Here is a 21858-nt window from a genome sequence, read left to right on the forward strand (position 1 = left end):
GTCATTGTTCAGCCTTTCTTCAGAGATGCATCTATAGTAACTGCAACATAAAAGCTTTTTCTTAAAAATGAAATAGATGCTGATTTCTCTCTCTCTCATCTTCTCAGTGTGTGTTCTGTACACTCAGGGAGTGGAGTCTAAGCAGTGGCGTGAGGTAAGTGTCCACGTTCGGGAACAAACCTACAATCAGCTCTGACAGAGACTCCCTCATTTGCCCTAATCAGCTCTGCATATCCTCTCTGTCTCTCCACCCACTTCACTCTCTCCGCAGCCCTCTGGTGCCCATCACTGCTCATTGATTCTCCTATTGAATATTCATAAATCAGTCCCCATGGCCCAGAGTGATTGACTGTTAAGATGATTGTACACTTTCTGTTAGCGATTAGCATTAAAGTCGATCTGGCTCTAAAGTTACAGGCCAGTGCATTTGTAATGCTTCCCAGCTCAATGAATGTGATTTTTCACACTTAAATTGTGTTGAGCTGGAGGACACAGCCCTTGGATTTGCCAGGTCATTGCAATCAGCTGATAATCGGACATCCCCAGGCTATCATATCCATCACTTTGCTAACAAAGCCCTTCAGTATGAAAAATCGCATTGCGGTTCTCTTTTGCACATCTTGGTTTGTGTTTCAGACCCTTTTAATTGAATCCCTTATTAGCGGGTGACAGTTGTTCTAGCAGGTGTTCTCAAGGCCAACGTGAATGCTGCAAAGCGGTCATAAATGTCAAGATGTGCACATGAGGAGCTGTAAAAAAAATTTGACCCAAAATAAAACCATACTGGTGTTGATCGTCCTTCTTTGCAGATGGTTTTGATGAAACACCTTTCTCCGAAGATAAAAGACGAAAGCTTACATAACACTGAGCAGGCTGCTCACTCCGATTAGTTATGTAGACTCTTTCTTCATGCCTGTGCCCATGTAAGATGCCTATTGTTTGGGTATAATATCAACTGCTGTGGAAAAGAGGTAGTCAAGCTGTAAGGGATTGATAAGGATGGAGTTTCCTTTGTGCATTTTTCTTTCTCAGCTGGAGATTTGGGAGTATGTGTGTCTCTCTTTGTTACTAACACAGCATACTGTAAGTGCCTTACTTTGAGTGATTGTGTCCATGGTTTAGCTACTGTATCTTACATTCTTCTAAGTTTTTTTTCTCTATATTTAATTGTTTACACATTAATTAGCAACTAACCACTAAATTTTATGAAGTTGAATATGGTGCCAAACATGAATGATATGCTTCAACCTCCATGCTCTCAGTTTCCTGCTTCCCATATATGAGCTGCCCATGATTGCACAGATTGATGGACAGGTGGAAAATGCATTAATGTATTTTGGCTAAACAAAAAATCCAACTAATTGGAATATTTTTTGTGTGTCATTCCGTTAAAAAAATAATATACAGTACCTTTAAGACAGTTTAACATGATTTGCAATTGTAAATATTTCAAATCTAAAGGCTTATTCACCAAGAACTATAACTTTAATGATGGTAATTGATAACACTGTTTATTTTAAGCTCGCTCTGCTGTAATGTTGCCTGCCTCATTAAATACTCAAGCTCTTTAAAGCTGGATGGATTCTGATTCGCTGTCAATGTTTTTATTGGGCATCAGCTGGAAAAAAACTTTTTGAAAGTGATTTCAACAATATTGCTCCGGTTTTTTTTTTTTTGTGGCAGTATTGTTATTGCTGTGCCACAGACTTCCCTATTCTTACAGAATTAGAATAAATATTAAAATGTTATAGTCATGGTTATCTTCCATGTTTATTTAGTGTGGGTGCTAATATAGCTGTACTTGGTGTGAATGGGCCTTAACATAAAATCTAAAACTATTCCTGAAAAACTACTAGAAATCTCAAATATCTGTGACTTGAGAAAGTAAATTTTTTCCCCCTTGTAGTATTAGTGACTACTGAGAGTCAAAACATAATAATTATTTTCACTTAAATCTTGAACGGTTGTTAATCGCAGTCAGTTTCAATTCATGCCATTTTTTAATCAAAGTCATTAATTTGTTTATCTTATTTAGCATAAGATCCATTTTTCCTGTTCTGTGCGTCATAATTAGGTTAAACTTATGCACCTGTTGGGATTTACACTCTTGTCTCATCACTGCTATTGTGAGGTTCAAAATTTTACAAATGTCAGCTGCCCCAAATGAGACAGTGGTGTGTTTTATCCTTCTCTTCTTTTCTCAATGTGACCTTGTGTTAATGCTTCATAGAGTTTGTTTTGCACAGCAGTAGTCTGAACAACAGGTTTTTTTCACTGTGCCTTGACTGCCTCTTTAACACTTCATGGGAGGTAAAGCTTTTTCAAAAGCAGTTTGATGATTTTCTTTGTATCTCCTCTCTCCGATGGGATTTCAGTGAAAAAGCAGTTTTGACAAAAGGGTTGGAAACCAATGCAATACTTACAGTATAATGCACCATATATGACAAACCATAAAAGGCTTTATGGTTTTATATACAGCAGCAGGTCAACAGAATGATTTATAGCAGATGTAAAGTCAGACTGTGAAGTCTTATTAGCAGTAGGCTACTTAAAGCATTATGTTATGAATCCTAATGACTCTGTGCTCTTCTCTCACAGCTTTTCTTGAGAATGTTCAGTCATTCTTAGCCTTTGCAATTATCAATGTTTATGGCACTAAAATATAAATTCATCCTAATTTTTACAGATTTAAGAGTGTTATTTGTGGTTGCAGGCTACGTGATTTGAAAATTGTCTTTTAATACAAAATTTTATGTGACTCTAACAGTGTTGGGCAAGTTACTATCAAAATGTAATACATTGCATATACTTATTACTGTCTTTTGAAAGTAATTAGTTACATTACAATATTACTGTCTCTGAATTGTAATGTGTTACACTACATTTGAGTTACTTTTGAGTTACTTTCTCTTTCATGCACAAACCGCAATTACATTCAGAAATTATAGCGGTAAATAAAGCGGAATGTTATAAGTCCTATTGTACAAACAATAAATACAACAGCTAGCCTATAGGCTATTTTAGTTCTCCTCACTCCACAACAAATCTTAAACTTAACTTAACTTAAATTTAACAGTATTCAGAAAAAAACAAATGAAAAACAGAAGTTGCTAAACAAGTCCAAATGAATTAATTTAATGCAAAAATTTATGAAAAAGCCTGTTAGTTCTTAATTTCGGATTTATTTACATTACATTTACATTTAATTATTTAGCATTTCTTACAAATGAGAACAATAGAAGCAATCAGACCAACAAGAGAACAACAACAGTATACAAGCGCCATGACAAGTCTCAGTTAGTCTAGTACAGAACACGTAGCCAGGTTTTTTTTTTTTTTTAAGAAGATATGCTAGACAAGAAAAGAAAAACTGCTAGTATTTTAAGTTGGCAAAAGACGAGTCTTTAGATGTTTTTTGAAAATGAGTAAAGACTCAGCTGTTCGAATTGAGATCGGGAGGTTATTCTACCAGCTTTTTCAGGAAAAGGTCCATGAGAGCAGTGTTTGGTCAACTTTAAAAACGGTAATTAGTTACAGTTACAAATTACTTCTCCCCAAAAAGTAATTGAGTTAGTAACTCAGTTACCACACTGTAAAAGTAATTAGTTACTCAGCTAACTGTGACGTTATTTTTTTTATGTTTCTATAACGCAATTACATTCTATAACATCTTTAATATCAAAGATGTTTATATTAACTGATTGAAGAATAAAAACACTATATACAGTATTTAAGAACATTTGGTATTTATTTGAACTCAATAGATTGAGCCTGCCATATTGATATGCATAGAAATAAAAAACATATAAAAATTAATATTTGAAAATAAAATTCAAGTTTAAGACACAAAATGTAACTTGGGTAAAAAAAACAAAGGAAAACCTGCCATTAGTGCAAAATCTCTTAACTGTCTTAGGCCTACTGCACAATAAACAGAACACTATCCAACTCTTGAAATAAGTACAGTAACGAAAATAAATAGGCTTTGAATTCAAGGGTACTTCCAGTTCAACAACGCTATACCTTTGAATTTTCCCCGGCTCTTCGCCATTGTCGCTGACTTGTGTTTAGAGGTATTAGTTGTGTGAGGTGGTGCAGTGTGAGAGGGGCACCGCCCACCCAGCCAATCATCATCACATTTGCAATGTATCATCTCCACCCCTGCTCTCTCCAGGCAGCTGATGTGTAGCCAAAGCATAATTCAAACCAAATTGTAGTAACGCGACACTTAACATTCTCAGTAAAGATAACGGCATTGGAATGTTAGATTACTCCGTTACTGAAAAAATAAACTCTGTTAGTAACGCCGTTATACTTAAACGCCGTTACTCCCAACACTGCATGAGAGTGATTCTGAATCTCTTTGGGATGGCACCACAAGGCGTTGTTCACTTGACCTTCTGGAGGCACATAAGATTTGAACTTGAGCAGTGCCGTTGCCAGTGGTCGTCTTTAGGCAAGCATCAGTAAATTTTGATGCGAGCGGCTTGTCTGCCATGTAAAATAATTGAGCTGTTTTTGGCTCATTCATCCCTAATTTCTGGATCAGGATCAGAGGCTTGATAGAACATGCAAAGTTAGTCCCAGTCTAGCCAAAGCTTTGACAAAAAGTTGGGTGGCTTGAAGGGTCTAATCTTCCTAATGTTGTATAAGGCAAATTGCAGGACCCGGGTCGTTTAATAGCAATATTGTCTGTGAGCTAACTGATGATCCATCACAACTCTAGGTTTCTGGTTTCCTGGAAGGAGTTATGTTGACGAAACCCAGCTTATAGAGAAGTTGTGATGAAACGATGGGTTAACTGGAACCACCAGAAGTTCTGTCTTACTGAAGGTGATGGTCTCCAGCTAGAAATGTCACTCAGAGCCAGCTGAAAAAGCAACTACACCGGTTGGAATGAGAAGTAAGTTGAGTTCTCACGTATTGATAGGAATACATTCTGAAATTAGATTTGGTCCAAGTTGACCCTTTTAAGCACGTTGTTTGACTTGAAACTTTCACTCCAAGACACCCTGAAGGATCTGACTAAAAACCACAACGGTTCCAGAGATTCCATCTTTCTGATGTGGACAAGAAATGCATTAACGGTGTCAAAAGCAGCAGACAGGTCCAGGCTTATTTACAGAAAATTCGCGGCTTCAGTGAACCGAGAGCAAAGCGGTGCATCTCAGTTTGAAGCCAGATTGGGCTGTCCAACAAGTATGGTTGAACACATTGTCTTTGCAATGAATTCACTTCTTAAATGCTAATTTAGAACTGTGTGCTTACCCGACCTGCTTAAATGCTGAAAAATGTTCCTAAGTGATGGTATAACTGAAGAATAAATCACTAGGTGAGTTTTTTGATCACAAGTATAGAGGATGACGGAAAACAAAGTTTAAGTCTCTGAGAAGAGAAGGAGGAGAGAGAGTGTGCCATAATCGTTGTGGAAGTTTATTCGCGGTGTGGAGATTGGTCCTGATGGTTCTTGTCTTATTTGTGAAGAAAACTGCAAAGTCGTCAGCTGTAAGTTCTAAGAAGAGAAGAGAAAGTTTGAAGAGTGTGAGAGTGAGAGCATCACAACAGTTGTTAATTTTGTTGTGGTAGTATGATGTATATTTGACTGCTAAACTATTATTTATTATGTAAACCAGGCTCTGTACTTACTACGGACTATTTTAATTAACGGGTGTATCTATATGTTTGATTGTATATTCTTCTGATAATTGAACTGTGTGTGCGTGAGGCACCTTTGACATAGAACAGCGGAAAATACGCTGTAGTTTTTGATCATACAGATCATTCGAAACTGCAATGTGTTGACTTTTATTTTATGATGCGCTTTCTGTCATCTCGGTTTTCTTTTCCGTGAAATTGTTTGTAGAGCACCGTGCCGCACAAAAATAACCCAAACTCAGCAGCTTATACACTCAGTCTTTTCCTTTCGTTTTATTAATCTGTTAATTAAGTCAAATATATTTCATGGATTCATTCCTTTTATATATAGACTATAATTTAATAAAAACAGATTTTGTTATTTTTAGTTAAATTTAATTTCTGTTGCTTGTCTGAGCTCATCTGCCACATTCTTTCTCTCCTCCGACCCTGCAGCTCTCGCAGTTAGTGTTTGGGGCACCAGTCCCGGTGTTTCTTCAGTTACTCGATTTTGAGAGTTCGGTATCGCACATAGATTGCACTTGACTATGCCTTCTTGTCCTTTTTTCTGTTGAACTGAAAATAACGGGACTGTGTCTGTGTCACAGATGTAGAATCAGTCTCTGCAGTCATCTCAACTATGGGATTCCAGCAGCTTTTACCCGGGAATTTTTCTCTGGTGCTGTTTTGCGGTGTTGGTAAATTTATTACTTAATTTTGAGTTAAAATATGTTGTTGTAATGTGCGTTACAGAGGTTGTAACAAGTAAAATATTACCCAAATTTTATTAGTAATGCGTTATATGACTGCGTTACAGGAAAAAGAAATATACAACTGTAATGTTGTTACTTTTGTAATGTGTTACTACCAAACACGTCTCTAAACTACATCCTGTGAATAAAAATTGTTGAGAGTTATGGATTTGTGTAGAATTACTGTTACACTGCTGAAATAATACTCAATTACAAGTAAAAGTACTGGTGTCAAAACTTTTAAGTACAAAGTACTCCTCTCAAAAACTACTCAGAGTACAAGTTCTTAGCCGGCGATATTTAATTACCAAAAAATATTCATATCAAAGATCTATGTGGATAATAGCAACTTTGAACAAAACCCACTTTTATCTTACTGACAAAGTATGTGAATTAGTGGTCATGATACAGGAATTTTCAATACCTTGATTGGATAGGAGTTTTAAAGGGTCCTATTATGCTCTTTTACAAAGTCTTGATTTCATTTTAAGGGGTGTACTAGAACATGCTCTCATGCTTGGTGGTTCAAAAAACGCATTATTTTTCACATAATTTACATTATTACAATACCTGGCACAAATGGCTCGATTAATTCTGGGTTTGATGAAGGCCTGCCTTCCGAAAAACTAAATGTGTTGTGATTGGTTAGCTGTCCCAGTGTGTTGTGATTGGCAAACAACTCAGACGGTGTTTCAGTACTGCCCCGCCCCTTGCCAAAGCAGCAAGTTCCCTCTGATCTGGTAAAGTTAAGGATGGCATCGATATTGCCATATCAATTTGAGCCGGATTCAGACCCTGAGAATATTGAACAAAAGGATCATGCAGAACCTTTGCACGCACGGATATTGCCAGACATATTAGCGTTATTGTTGTTTTTTTGGCTAAATCATGTTTTTGATAGGATGTCAACAATCGCTTAAAAACACCTGCTTTTACTATTTACAGATAAGTGCAACGGTAATATGTGTTACATCGCAGAAACGGCATTCAGCTTATACTTTGAAACGTAAATAACACACACAACAACAAATAAAGCAGCACACTTACAGGCTGTGATGCAGATACAGCAGATTTTCCTGACAAAGTGGGAACTGCTCCGTCTTTTAGCAAAAGCTTTTTGGCGAAACCAGCACTGTACTCCCTTATGACTCCCCTCAAAACTTGAAAGTCTTGTTGATGCTACAGCAGCACTTCTTTGTCGTCGTCTTATGAAATATCTCCCTTTGGAGTGGACTTTGAGATTTTTAACTTTGTAAGATCCTTTTTTATGCCCAAACATACACACCACACACTGACTAAAATTCAAAAAATAAAAAAAGGATAATATGACCCCTTTAAGAATATCTGCTTGTTACGTCTGACATCATGCTTCAACGCCTCTGGGTCCTTATGCTCTGCCAGACGCCCCCCAAAAAACAACAAACTGTGCATATACACACATGATATCATGTAATACTGAAAAATTATAACCCTAACCTTTATCTCCATACTGAAATCCCAGATGGCCTGAGATACTGTGAGCACGGAGCCTGTAGTCTGCACAGCAAATTTTTAAACACTTAGCTTAAATATGTAATATTAATCAAATAGCGCTCATAAATGGCTGCTGAGATAGTTTTCACAAGTGAAATGAGTAGAGGCATGGACCCAGAAACAGCAGTCCTTACGTCATGACTTGCGTCACGTCTCCCCAAGCCATCAAACTGACTTCATCAGAGCACTTCATATAAATATAGATCAAATACCATTACAAAAATCTCAATCTTAAACATTTGCTCATTCTGTGTATTTGTGTCTTTTAAAATAGGGTGACTTTGTTACAAAAGTTTATAGCACAAGGAAGCTTGATTTCAAATTTGAACAAAACAAATTACCTCAATTCAGTTTGAGGTATTCAAAATCTGACAACACTGAATTTTTATAAGCAGTGATTTAAGCCATATACAGTATATAAGGCCTATTTAGATAAATGGAACATCAGATGGCTTTGACCTATAATGATTTAGGCAGACTAGAATATTTATATGTACAAATAAGACAAATATCCCATTTCAAAACATTTCTAGCATAAATGTACATGGTAAAGAAATTAAAGTTCCATCTTTGATTGTTGAAAGACTTTCTGGTGCATTTCACTTACAACCAATACAATTTCTAGAAGGATTTTTATCGGTCAGGTGTGGATCTATTCTGAATGGTTGATAACTTTTGACAAAGTTTAATCCAGGAGCAAAGAGTAATCATTTCTACTTTAAAAGCACGGATAGATCACGACTGCACACAGTCTGCGCACAAGCAGTTCATTTGTATATGTTAGGCCTATTTGAGAGCTCGCATTCAGTTTTCTGCGATTACATGACAGTGTTCTCATGTTACAATAAAGCGCTCGCCACATTTGCACGGGAATGATTAAAATTATGCGGTATACCAGCAATCCTGTGCAGACATTCAGACTCTGTAATTTGCCGGAGGCGATGCGTGTCAAACTTACTGTCGGAGAGGAGAGAGACGCAGCTTGTATTGGTGTATATTTGGTAGATACTATGGAAAATGAGTAATGGAACCGTGTCAGATATTTCAGAATTGGTATCAAAATATAGATATTTATGATAACACTACCATGTAGTTTGTTTCTCCAAGCTTTGAGTCCATAAATTACGCTGAGCTCCATCACTGTCTGATCAGCTCTTCACCTGCTGCAGTGGTGCTTTTCCCGGTTCAGATATCAGGGCTTTTATTGGTCCCTTTACGATTTGATATTTTTATTGGCTACTTAAGTGCCGTCAAAAGTTTGAATATCAATACAACACAAATCAATACAATTCAAATTGTGGGCGTACTCAGTAACGAACTATGATTTAAAAGTAACAAAGTAGATTATTTTGCTTAATTTGGATTAGTGCTTTAAAAATATACTCAAAAAAGTAACAAGTAAACTATTTTGCAGTAACGTTTGTAGTTTAATTCGTTACCTCCGCCACTGACTACAGCTGAGAACATCAGACAGACATGCCTCAGGCTGTAACCATATATTCTGAATGTTTGTGAGTCAGTCTGTGGTGATTCATTGTCTCTTTATCACTAACAAGAGCACTGTGGGACAGTCTTTACAGTATGTTTAAATCACCTTATTGTTCCTTTATCGCTCATAAGCCGTCTCCTTTATTTCTGCATGGCCAGGGTGTTGTAACATCCTTCTAGTGAATCATTTATTTATGCATTTCTTATCTGCTTCATTTTGTTTAATTATTCATGGGAAACACAATTAGCTCCTCTCCTCTCCTCTCCTCTCCTCTCCTCTCCTCTCCCTCCTCTCCTCGTCTCCTCTCTCCTCTCCTCTCCTCTCCTCTCCTCTCCTCTCCTCTCCTCTCCTCTCCTCTCCTCTCCTCTCCTCTCCTCTCGTATAGTAGCCTATCATATTGTATCGTATATTAGCATTTTCCTTTCCTTTCCTTTCCTTTCCTTTCCTTTTCCTTTCCTTTCCTTTCCTTTCCTTTCCTTTCCTTTCCTTTCCTTCCTTCCTTTTCCTTTCCTTTCCTCCTTCCTTCCTTCCTTCCTTCTATCTTTCTTGTTTCCTTTTCCATCTTCCTTTTCCTGTCCACTGGCAGAAGATCTTAAAACATTCACCCACCATATCTAATTCCAAACTCTGATTTACGTTTTTTACATAAAACCAACAAGGCAGACATCCTTACAAAGACAGTAGAAGACGAAGAGGAGCTTTTATCATTAGTGGATCTAAGGCCTTTTGCATTTCTAGAAGATGTTACACAAGGAATGTATTAAAATGCTAATGTTTATGGTTGTACAGTCATTTAGATATAGGACAGAAAGCTGGAGCCAAACTGTTATTTGTGCATTACTGTAAAATAGAAATCACAGTTGTTTACAGTATTGCATGTGCTCTGGTGGATGAATAGACTGTCATTAAAGTGACATCCCAAGCAAGTTCAGAACTCATGAATATTCCTGAATATTTATTGCTTCATTTGCATTCAAACACTCACACACACAAAAAATATGTGCCACAAATACGTACACATGACTGATTCTGGGCAGGGGTTCCTGTTGTTCATTAGTAGAAGAGATACTTCACTTCTCAAAATATCACCTCTTGCTGTCCTAGTTTTTCCTAAGGCTGCAGAGTCACAGGAACAGGGCAGTTAGGTTTGTCTGTGGTTGCACTTTTTCATGTAGTTGTTCTCTCTCTTTTTGTGTAGTTTGGGAGAACTGAAGTCATTGACAACACCCTGAATCCAGACTTTGTGAGAAAGTACATCCTGGACTATTTCTTTGAGGAGAAGCAGAATCTGCGCTTTGACATGTGAGTTATTCCTTTTGATGCTGATACACAGGAATCTGCCTCGCTCTCCGATGAGCTGTCCCACTCTGGTCTTTCTGCTCTTGCTCTGTTTGTCTCCCTCTCTCCCAGTGCGTCCTCCTCGGTAATTATTGATGCTACATCTCTTTTGGCTGTCATGTTTAAGGGGCTGGATCAGTGAAAGGGTGATAAATATTTCATATGAGTTTTATCCCCAATCTTCATGCAGCCATTCAAACGCGAACGTGTGACGCGGGATCCCAGATGATTTACAACATGTTCTTCCCTTCCTGCACCCGACTGTCCATCTCACTCTTATTCACCTTCTTAAATGGGCTCTGCTGAGTTGAAAAAGGCCTGCTGCACTGCAGGCTGGACTTAATTGGAGAGTTCAGAGTGATGTCAATGAGAAACCTTCCACGTTTATGCCAATTCCTGCTTATACCAATGCAAATATTCACAGAGCCAACCAGCTGTGCCCCAGAACAGCACTTCCACTCAAATTTTAGCAGCATCAAGAATTTAAATGCAGACTAAGGATGATCTGATTTAAAGGGAAATGTGTCATTTTATTTTTACTAGTAGCGAAATGAAATTTAAAAAATTACAGTATCTTCTATTGTTCAGACAAAATTATCATGGCAACCAGATGTTTTGATTGTTAAAGTCACAATGAACTTTTCTTCTGTTATTGTGACGTACATCCGAGAGTAACATATTATCATTATGACATTTATGACATTTTCATTAAATATTACGGGGTCATTTAAAAAAAAGGAAACCTTCACAGATGAATTGTTCTCAATATCTATGATATGCATTTAGAAAATAGATGTGAATAGGGGAAATTTTCATTTCATGCTGACTTTAAGAAATGTTCTCTACAAGAAATCCAAATATTAGCTTTATGGATGACTTAGTTCATAGGAATCCCAGATCAAATAATGTGAGGATGGTTGAGCACTCCTCTTCATAACACATAAAATGGAGCTGTTATTGTCACCCAAGAGAAAATGGGATATGCCATCACCTAACAATACCGACTGAAGCTGTTCTTTGGATTTCAGATATGACATTGATTCCAAAAGTCCTGATCTAGCCAAACATGTGAGTATATGAAGGCACTCTGTGTATTCTTTTTGTATGTATGTGCATGTGTGTTTGCTTGGGTGTATATGAAAGTTATTCGTGTTCATTGGCGATTACACTCACATTTTGACATGCATGATCTTCATTCTGCGGTTGGTTTTATGCAATCTAATATGATTGAAACTGATGTCATATTTTGTATCATTATCAAAGCTGTTCAAATCTGAAGAAGTGAGATTAAAATCTCTCTTTGGCTTATGATAGTACAAGAAAACAAGTTCTGAATGTATTCTATATTGGGCTTGAAATTGGGAAATACAGACAACTTGTTCCCTGTTAAACTGATAAAAGGCAAGCTAAAAATATATAGTGACAAGATATTTTCACTAAACACTTCAGTGTAAAAAAAAAAAGTCATTCTCTTTAGCAAAACTTTTTTTTCTGTGCAAATTAGACTTTCTATGCAAATTCTATGCAAAACTATTTTCTTGGCATGATAAATGAAAAATATAATTTATTATAAAGTAATTATATACATAAATTCTTCTTCTTCATCTTCTTATAGTATATAAAAGTTATATAAGTATTATAAAATAATAGGTTGCATAATTACTTGATTTGCATAAATATATACAATAAAACAGGTACCAAAACTATGCAGACAGTGTGAAAATACACAACTCTCAGTAGGGGCAAATTATAAAATTGTGAGTTTGTATAGAACCACCCGAATGTTTTGTGTGTTTGTCTGTCTGTCTGTTCATTTTAATTTTTCAGTGAAATTCAGACTTGGCTTTCTCACTTTCTGTTGTAATCAGTGATCATCGTGGGTGTTTTTTCCTGTTTCTCTTCTCCAAGATCCTTTCTCACTTTCTCTAACTCTCGTTTTTTCTCTTCTATCCTCTTTGGCCTGACTTCAATTCGTTTGTATTTTTTTTTTTTCGGTTACATGATATGCTCTGTTGTTATTGTTATATTTGCGGCCTTACCTCCCTACTGGAAGCCCTCCGATTTCAACGTACGTCTCTGCCTTGCACTCCTAGACTTTTCTCTTTACCTGTACAACTCATTTATACCCAGAACCACCCTGACTCATTGTGCTCTCTCTTCTTTACTTCCTTTGTCTGGGCCACCCTTCTGTAGGACTTCCTGGGTCAGACCTTCTGCACTCTGGGTGAGATAGTTGGTTCACCAGGCAGTCATCTGGAAAAGCCTTTGGGGTAAGAAGCTAATTAGCCGGGCTTACATTCTCAGTCAGACTGGGATGGATTCATAGTTAGAGAAGCTCAGCAGCTGTACCTAAAGCCATCTCAGATAAATTACTGGCCAAATGAATCAGAGAAATCACTTTCTGTGCAGCTGTTCTTAAGTAGATCACCTTTATTCCTATCGAATGCCTATCGAATCTATCTACCCTGTTACATTTTATGCAGCATATTGGTATATATTGATGTTTTTGACCCCCTCCCCACCCCCCAACCCCCCCCAAAAAGCTACATTATGTGTGCAACAAAAGGTTTCTTTGACTAATGAGTCATCTTTTGCCAATTAAGTAATAAACATGAATTTTCAAAATTAATTTTATAGTATGATGCACACAGGCCTTGGCCAAAAAGCTGTCATGCACTTCACTTGATCAGTTTAACCCATCTTTCTGTTCAGGTCTTTCTGAAATGAGCCTGGTGTTCTGTTGTCGATTAGAGTGTTATAGCTGTGGAATGATGATGGATACTCCCATCTATCCCTCACCATCTGTATCTTATGTCACTGTAGCAGATTAGGCTTGTCGGTGCAGATTGTAAGCGTTAATGGAACACAACCAGAGACTTCCATTCTGCATTTTTTTGTTGAAGTATCCGTCATGCAACCCTAGAGGTAGGGGTTTCTTTACCTACTGGCCATGGGTTTTCTGAAAATACTCTCTTAAACTTTTAAAACTAATTTATTTATTTAACTGATCCCCAACGGTGTTATACAGTGAAAAAACTTGCATTATTTCTACCTCATCTTAAATTATGTGTTGTGTTTGACTGATACTTTTTTTTTTTTTGCTAAGGCTAATTTCATGGCATGGTAATATATATGACAATGTTAATGTGTTTGGTCTGGGTGGAATAGATCTGCTTCACTGTTACTGTTGGTTATTGCTGTTGCTGTAGAATATTGCTGCTGCTGCTGCAAAACAAGTACAGGAACTTGCTAATGCCTATACATATGGTGCTGTTAGTATTTAAGATGTCCTGCTGATGCACAAATAGTGTATAAAATAACCCGTAGCAGATCTATACAGGTGGAGCTGGGGAAGGTGGAGGGTTTCAGAGGAACTCTGAAAGCGTGCCGTGAACTGCTCTAATGCTAGCCAGCCATTAAAATGTAAAGCAGCAAGTTAATTGGCTATGAATGCAACATGACCAGTCAAGTATTTTAATGCTGTGAAAATCATCAGTTTGCCCTAAGGACCCATGTAGATTTTCATGACAGAACTTGGCATTTACTTACTTAAGAAACATACATTTCTTATTTTTAATTATAATCCACCCATAAAATGTAAAAATGCGTCTAGTTGAAAAACACACTGTTTTAGTCTACATTAAAGATACACATTTTCCCTCCATGAGCTGGCACTGTTTTAAATCGGTGCTGTTTGGACACAATGCTAAGAGAATAAACTAGAGCTGAAGTTTAGGAGGTAGATGTAACAATTGCTGGGTTTAGTTAGCCGCTATATACAGCACAAAACTGAGTGAGTGCTAGGGGTGGAGCAGACCCTATTGATCAACCTCAAACACCCACTCAATCTCATACTGCACTGAGGCGAATGAATTGCTTTCATTTATGGCCATTATCTGTGCAGAAAGGAGGGTATGATTGGAGGTATTTGGTAGTGGAGAAGAGATTGCCCAGTAATGATGAGCTGTTCTGCTCAAAATCTGTGGGAGTTTAAAAGCTTTAGGGGTGAATTTGAGCCCCTGATCTTTGTATAGTTTCCCCAAACTGTTAAACTAGATGACAGACAAAGAAGAGTGAGTGCTGTAACACAGAGGCTGCTTTTACACAGCAGCAGAAAACACTTGTCAGTCCTGTTTTAGAGAGCTAAATATGGTTGTGTTCGCACAGAATTCAGTTGTCAGAGTAACAACTGGTTTCTACAATGAAGTGACTGTCTTAATATTTAGGACCAACAAACAAAGTCTGAGAGCAGGTGTGTTGGATAGAATGAACAGCACTGCAATCACTACTTTCTGCAGTGTCACTGACATACAATACTGTCTAAAAATCTAAAAGTTTCACAAAAATATTTATTTTCTTCTGATAAGTTTCACGAAGTCTACACTGTGTTTTTAGTTTACCAAATGTTCCTTTTGCAAATTCCTTGTGTAAAAAGCAGTGAAAGGCAAAGTTTATCACACCAGATATTGATTTGATTAGTTCATAGCAGCTTAATAGAAAAATAATAATACTGCCATTATTTCATAAGTGGCTACACTTTTGCACAGTATTGTACATATGACATGAGGCACACATATATTGCTGTGGTTCTGATAATGTTAGGGCTGTCAACCTTTGAAAAATGCTTATGAGAAAATTATTATTTTTTAATTATTATCTGGTTTTGGGAAGTCAGAGTGGATTTAAAGGGATCATATGATGCAATTTAAAATTTTCCTTTCTCTTTGGAGTGTTACAAGCTCTTGGTATATAAAAAAGATCTGTAAAGTTGCAAAGACTAAAGTCTCAAATCCAAAGAGATATTCTTTATAAAAGTTGAGACTCGTCCACGCCCCCCTAAAACAGCTCGTTCTAACATGGCCCCCACATCTCTACGTCAGTATGTGGGAAGATTTGCATAACGCCGCCCAGATGTTCACGCAAAGAAAGAAGGCATACCTTTTATTCTCGTTGTAGTATTGTTGTTGCCGCCATGTCGTATAGACGCTGTGTGTTTCACTGTGAAAGAGAAAATACTTTGTTTGGCCTTCCAAAAGAGGATGATATCTGTTTCATCATGCCTGGAGCTGATCCGTGCTGGTCGCTGAGGAAATACATCAACTCAGAATGGGCTTTCACTGTGGACAAAGTGGAGTCCAGCCCGGGGTCGTCACATGTGTTTGCTGCAAGCACAAGGTACGCTACTTCGTAGAATCCGCCTCAAGCCGCCTGCCTCTGCTCACTCAAGTCGGCTGTGGTTCACTCTAGACCCCTGCTCACTCAAGGACGGGGTGTGTGATGCTGTTTCGCTGAGAAAGCGAAACTACTTTGCTTTTGCCTTCCAAAAGAAGACACGACTAGAAATCATGTTTATATCAAATTTATAATGGGTTTTATGTTTATGTCTCGTCGCTCCGGCCAGAAAAGGCATCACAATATGTTAACGCTTGAGGCATTCGGCTAATCACAAAGCGTTGGATAGCTGGCCAATCAGAGCACACCTCACTCTTCAGAACGATGAGCTTTGTAAAAATCGACACGTTTTAGAAGGCGGGGCATAGAGGAAAAACAATAATGTACAGTATGTGGAAAATAATGTGTTTTTTTAACCTTAAACCACATAAATACATTTCATTACACCAAATACACAAAAAAAATTATTTTTAGCAGCATCATATGACCCCTTAAAAAAAAAAAAACTATGGAGTTTGCCAAAACAGTTTATAATAAAAAAGAAATGCGCAATACAAAATCTATAGTTGTCCTTCACTGTTGGTTATAGGCATTATTCAACGCTATCTCAAGATTCTTTTTTCTCCTAAATATTATTCAAAATTAGAATTAGTTTGTCCCAAATAATGTTGAAATGAGTATCCCAGAAATACCCAGATAGTCTACTATTTTTGGCAGAAATTCGAAGTTCAGATAGCTCTAGGCTAATATTGCCCACAACCCACTGTACTTTGTAAAATTGGACGATTCAGTTCAGAACTACAAACACAAACAGAAAAACCACAAACAGGGCAGATGTGTGAGACCAGTGGTTAAGAGAGAGTTTTAGGTGAAGCGGATTTAGTGATTAATAATATCTAACTTAATGAAAAATTACATCTGCAAAAATATTGTGAACTTTTATAAAGATATGCTGGGCCATTAACTTTCAAATGCATTATTATGCAAAAACACAACGAAAGTTCTTCACATGGAGGACCCCCAACTGGCAGATCAACATGCTGCTATTTTCTGTTCAATCTGGTAAGAATAGCTGACTTGAGTAAATTAAACGAACTGAAATGTGGAGTGTGTATAAGAGGAAATTAGCTGTGATAAGTTGTTTGGCTGGCCATGTAACTATTCAACAGAGTGGTCCATTAATAACACAAATGTGATGTGTTAGTACGTCCCGAAAATTGTGTACTCTTCTGCTGTACACTCTAAAATGTTCATTTTCTTACCGAAATAGTATGTACTTTTATGGCATAGTATAAGTAGTCAAACTGAAATGCAGCAGTTGATTTTGGTTTAATTTGTTTGAATATAAAACATAAGGAAGGAGAGAGCAACTGAAGCAAAGTAACTTTGTACTTTGTGTGCAATTAAGGAATAAAAAAAATACCAAAATTGTGTAAAATGCCTGTCATCTTTATTACACACAGACTCTCTAATATTGTCCTCTTTCCACACCTCAGTAAATCCCCATAGCCATGGAGCTGTCTTTGTGTATCTATTGCAGGAAACAGACTATAGCTTTCCCTCCATTCGTCCTATGCATCTGATATAGATGCAGTCATCTCTTGAAATGTATCCGTTGTGTTGAAAAAAGTAAATCAGAAGCTACACTTGGCAGCTGAATACAGAGAATTGTATGTTTGGCAATAAACAGGGTGTAAGGAGAATTCAGCCGTGGGCTAAACTGCTTTAAAAACACTGCAAAACTAGTCTTATTGGATATGATTTTCAGCAATGTTAATTCATCACCTCCCCTTCACTTCACTTCAAAAGAACACAAAGCATTGCCCAGTTTTAGATTCAATTAGAGTTGACTAGTGTTCATATAGGGGATATAGAAGGGAAGTAACATAAGCCTTATTGAATACAGTACATTTGGCCCATCTGTGCCTTAAAAGCTGTGCCTTTAGTGATGCTGGTTCAATCAGACTGACCCCGCTGTAAGGTGTTTTATCTTATTAGTTTATTTACAACTATATATATACAGTATATATAAAATTATTTATTTGTATTTAATAAGAAAAAAGTTTCTTATTTCTGCTTATTATGCATTTTCATTGTATGGTAAAAGGCAGCTTTGACATTTGTTTTTTGGTGCCCCACTCAGTTTAAATGGTCATGATGCTTCTGCCCTGTGGCATTAGGTTATTATGTCATGCTGATGGATTGGGCCTGTGCTTTATATCAGCAGTAAACAGGACTTGTATGCTTTGACTCTGGAAATGCATTATGCTGAGCTGCATTGACAAATAGAGAGGAATCGGGTGGAAAAAAAGAAAAAGAGAGAGAGAGAGAGATATGGGCCAGTGAGTCTTATCTAGGCCTCAGATTCGATACTCTGGTGGGACATCACAGCCATGTGTTTCTGACTGCGGGCTGTTTTAGCTTTTTACTGAAGAAAAAAAGTATTTCAGATTTAAATGGTAACCAGACAGAAAGCACAAGTAGCTCTGAGCTGTAGAGTGCAACAGCAGACAGGGTGGAGGAATTAAATTGCAAGCTTTTGCCCTCATTGATGGACCTAGTCCCCAAAAAAATCACCCCATGAAAAACAAACCGCAAAAATGTGTTGTGATGTTGCTCTGATACACTGGAAGTATTTCTACCTATCTGACTATTACAGTCTACTTTCATTCAGTTATACTTTCATATATTACTAAACTGTCCTCTCTCAAATGTAAGCAGTGATTATAGAAATGTGTGTGTGTGTGTGTGCATATATAAAACACAAAACTGCTTCAAAAAAATAAAGTAAAAAATACACACACACACTGCTATATATATTTATTTATTTATTTATTTATATATTAGGGGAAGTCGTGGCCTAATGGTTAGAGAGTTGGACTCGCAATCCAAGGGTTGTGAGTTCGAGTCTCGGGCTGGCAGGAATTGTAAGTCGGGGGGAGTGCATGTACAGTGCTCTCTCCACCCTCAATACCACGACTGAGGTGCCCTTGAGCAAGGCACTGAACCCCCAACTGCTCCCCGGGTGCCACAGCATAAATGGCTGCCCACTGCTCCGGGTGTGTGTTCACGGTGTGTGTGTGTTCACTGCTGTGTGTGTGCACTTTGGATGGGTTAAAAAGCAGAGCACGAATTCCGAGTATGGCTCCCCATACTTGGCTGTATGTCACGTCACTTTCACTTTTTTTCACTTTCATATGTATATATATGTATACTGTATATATGTGTGTGTGTGTGTGTGTGTACTGTGTATATTTATTATGTATATATTAATACACACGCAAGCATTGCATGTATGTATTTAAGAGAAATATGTTTTGTTTATATATAAAATATTTATATTTATATATAATATAAATTATATTTTAATATATACAGTATATATACTGTATATACATATAAATATTTTATACATGTATGTTTGTGTATTTATATATAAATAATAAATATACACAGTACACACACTTATACAGTATAATGTAAACAAAAACTTTTATTTTGGATGCGATTAATCACGATTAATTGTTAGACAGCACTAAATATATATATATATATATATGTGCAGTTGTGCTCATAAGTTAAAAGGAATAAATTACATTTTAAAATATATTCCAATATAAAACAGTTACTTTAAATCAATAATATTTTACAGTATTACTGACTTTTTATTATTAAATATTAATAAATAATAAATAGTAAATATTAATAAATAATAAACTAGCCTTGTTCAAGTAATTTTTTTTACTTAAATATGTTGTTTACATATTTTTATTTATTTATTGCTTTTAAAATCACAAATCATAAGCCACAGTATATGAAGTTGCAAAGGGAGTCGTAGAAATTTTCACTTACATTTTTGCATTTAGTAGACACTTTTATCCAAGGCAACATACATTTTTTTCAAGGTACACATTTTCTCAGTTCTTACTTTCACTGACCTTGGTGTTGCTATTGCCTTGCTCTATAGTTTGAGCTAACGGAAGGAATCATATATGGGAGAATATTTAAATATAGTACATGTCCCATCTAAGTAGTCATATTGAATATGAAATAGTCTTAATCCATCACCTTGGATGAATTAAATTGGAGTTTACACCTTCAGCACAGGAAACCATGATGGTCTAAGCCGCTCCATATTATGCAAATACACAAACATTCACACTGAATGATGGGGCTTTTCAGTGCATTTTTTATAGGTCCCCATCACAAAATGAAATTTTAAGCCGTTCTGTCACATTCAAAGTGTTCAGGACAGGAAATGCATTTTCCATTCCATCTAGTGCAGCACTCTAGGCTAGGGTTGTTTATGAAAGGCAGTTGTTATAATATTGTACACATTTAGTGCTCGGCTGAAGTTTTAAACTGCAGATAGGCCATGTAAAATACCTCCAGTGCCGTAAGCAAATTTGACTTCATGGACATTCCTCCTGTTGTCATTTTGACAGTAGTTAATTTGTTCCCTTAGTGGCCAACACAAGGGCAAATCAAATGTCTCAGGAGGGCACAAAAGCACACTGCCATCTCAGTGACCTCTAGAAGGATTGACTTTCCTCCTCTGACTACTCTGACATGCTTCATGGTGCCATATTGTTAAACAGACTCCACTATAGACGGCAGCATTATTATGGCAGCATAGCCATGAGGACAGAAGCAAACAGAATCAAATAGATATGATTGCTATCAATCACTATGCACGGTCAGGTAGGTACGACTCACAAATGACTCACTGAAGAATATCTCATTCACGGATAGCCAGATACCCAGAGTAAGCACAATTTCAGGTCTGTGACAAACATCCTGTTCTCTCCTGTTAGATGAATTGGTTACGCTTAGCAGAAATAGACCCTGTGCTCCATCTTTATGTTGAATTGATTGCCACATACAAGATTTGTTTTATGAATAACGTTTAATTGTGGACATGCATGCGTTCTCGCACAATAATCAATAATATTTAATTTGAAGCTTGTTCAACTGCTATGGGTCTTAAGTAGCTCTGGATGCTGAAAATGAGTCTTCATTGTGGTAAAGAAATGGTCAGTTAGCCTGGAGGGTTCATATTAATTATGAATTATACAGTCATGTGCTAATCATATGCAGAGCTTCGATTTTCTGGTTTGGTTGAAGCCATTTTGCAGGTGTTTCTTTGACTGCTAGAATATTTTCTTTTGCTGTGTTCAGGTCATTGAAACAGTAAAATCTACAAGTGGTGGAGAATGGTGCAGCAATCTTAATTCAAATCTGGGTGAATTTAAGGATTGCGTATGCCTATCTAAGTAAAAAAAGCAATTGGATTTAAGTTATAATCTCATTCCAACCCCTTGTGGAGTTCTGGAGCTTTATGTAATGCAGCTTGACTACAACTCGCTTGACGCAGTAAATCAGCGATCCGTCATATTTCACCCTCCGCTCTGTTTGTCTTAGTTTCACATTAAATGAGTCTGGATAAACTTATTCACTTAATCTCTTTGTTAGACAGATGAATGTAAATGTTCCTAACAGCCCAGTGGTCTGTGAATGCACAGCTTATCGCTTCCAAACAGGGCTGTTTATTTCAGGTCCTCTAGTTACATACGCACTCACATACTCAGAGACACATGAATAATTTAATCTGCCTTTCTCCATTTTCTCTCATTCTACTTTCTTTCTCATGTTCAATACATATTATCTTATACATTTAAACCATTTTGTGGAGCCCATGTGGGTCCCCAGACCCAAGTTTGAAAACCCTGCTATAGAGTACATTAGTTGGCCACTCATTATAAGGCCCGGGACAGTGTTCATGGCACCAAGATGGGCATGATTGTTCCTCTCCTTCTCTGAATCTGGTCCATTTCTTTTTTTTTTCCTCTCTCACCTGTCAACCCATTGTTTGCTTAAATAACAACATAATTCTTCATCCTAATGATGAAATGTGCAAACATCTCCACAAACCTCACTGCT

The 21858-nt window shown here is 37.0% G+C and overlaps 1 protein-coding gene across 3 annotated transcripts in view; it reads left to right on the forward strand.

Moving 5' to 3' along the window:
* LOC109060713 (copine-5-like) overlaps window positions 1-21858 on the forward strand; it is a 77626-nt gene that overhangs the window by 16089 nt on the left and 39679 nt on the right. The window contains exons 3-7 of one of the 3 annotated variants that reach the window (XM_042762233.1): window positions 108-154; window positions 10607-10710; window positions 11775-11814; window positions 12800-12814; window positions 12940-13016. In XM_042762233.1, coding sequence (XP_042618167.1) covers window positions 108-154; window positions 10607-10710; window positions 11775-11814; window positions 12800-12814; window positions 12940-13016 — 283 coding nt within the window. Of the gene's footprint in view, window positions 1-107; window positions 155-10606; window positions 10711-11774; window positions 11815-12799; window positions 12815-12939; window positions 13017-21858 lie in introns of those variants that run through there. The other 2 variants (XM_042762234.1, XM_042762235.1) reach the window with 2 other exon arrangements.

Source organism: Cyprinus carpio, chromosome A8, assembly GCF_018340385.1.
Source record: "Cyprinus carpio isolate SPL01 chromosome A8, ASM1834038v1, whole genome shotgun sequence".
Classification (NCBI taxonomy): domain Eukaryota; kingdom Metazoa; phylum Chordata; class Actinopteri; order Cypriniformes; family Cyprinidae; genus Cyprinus; species Cyprinus carpio.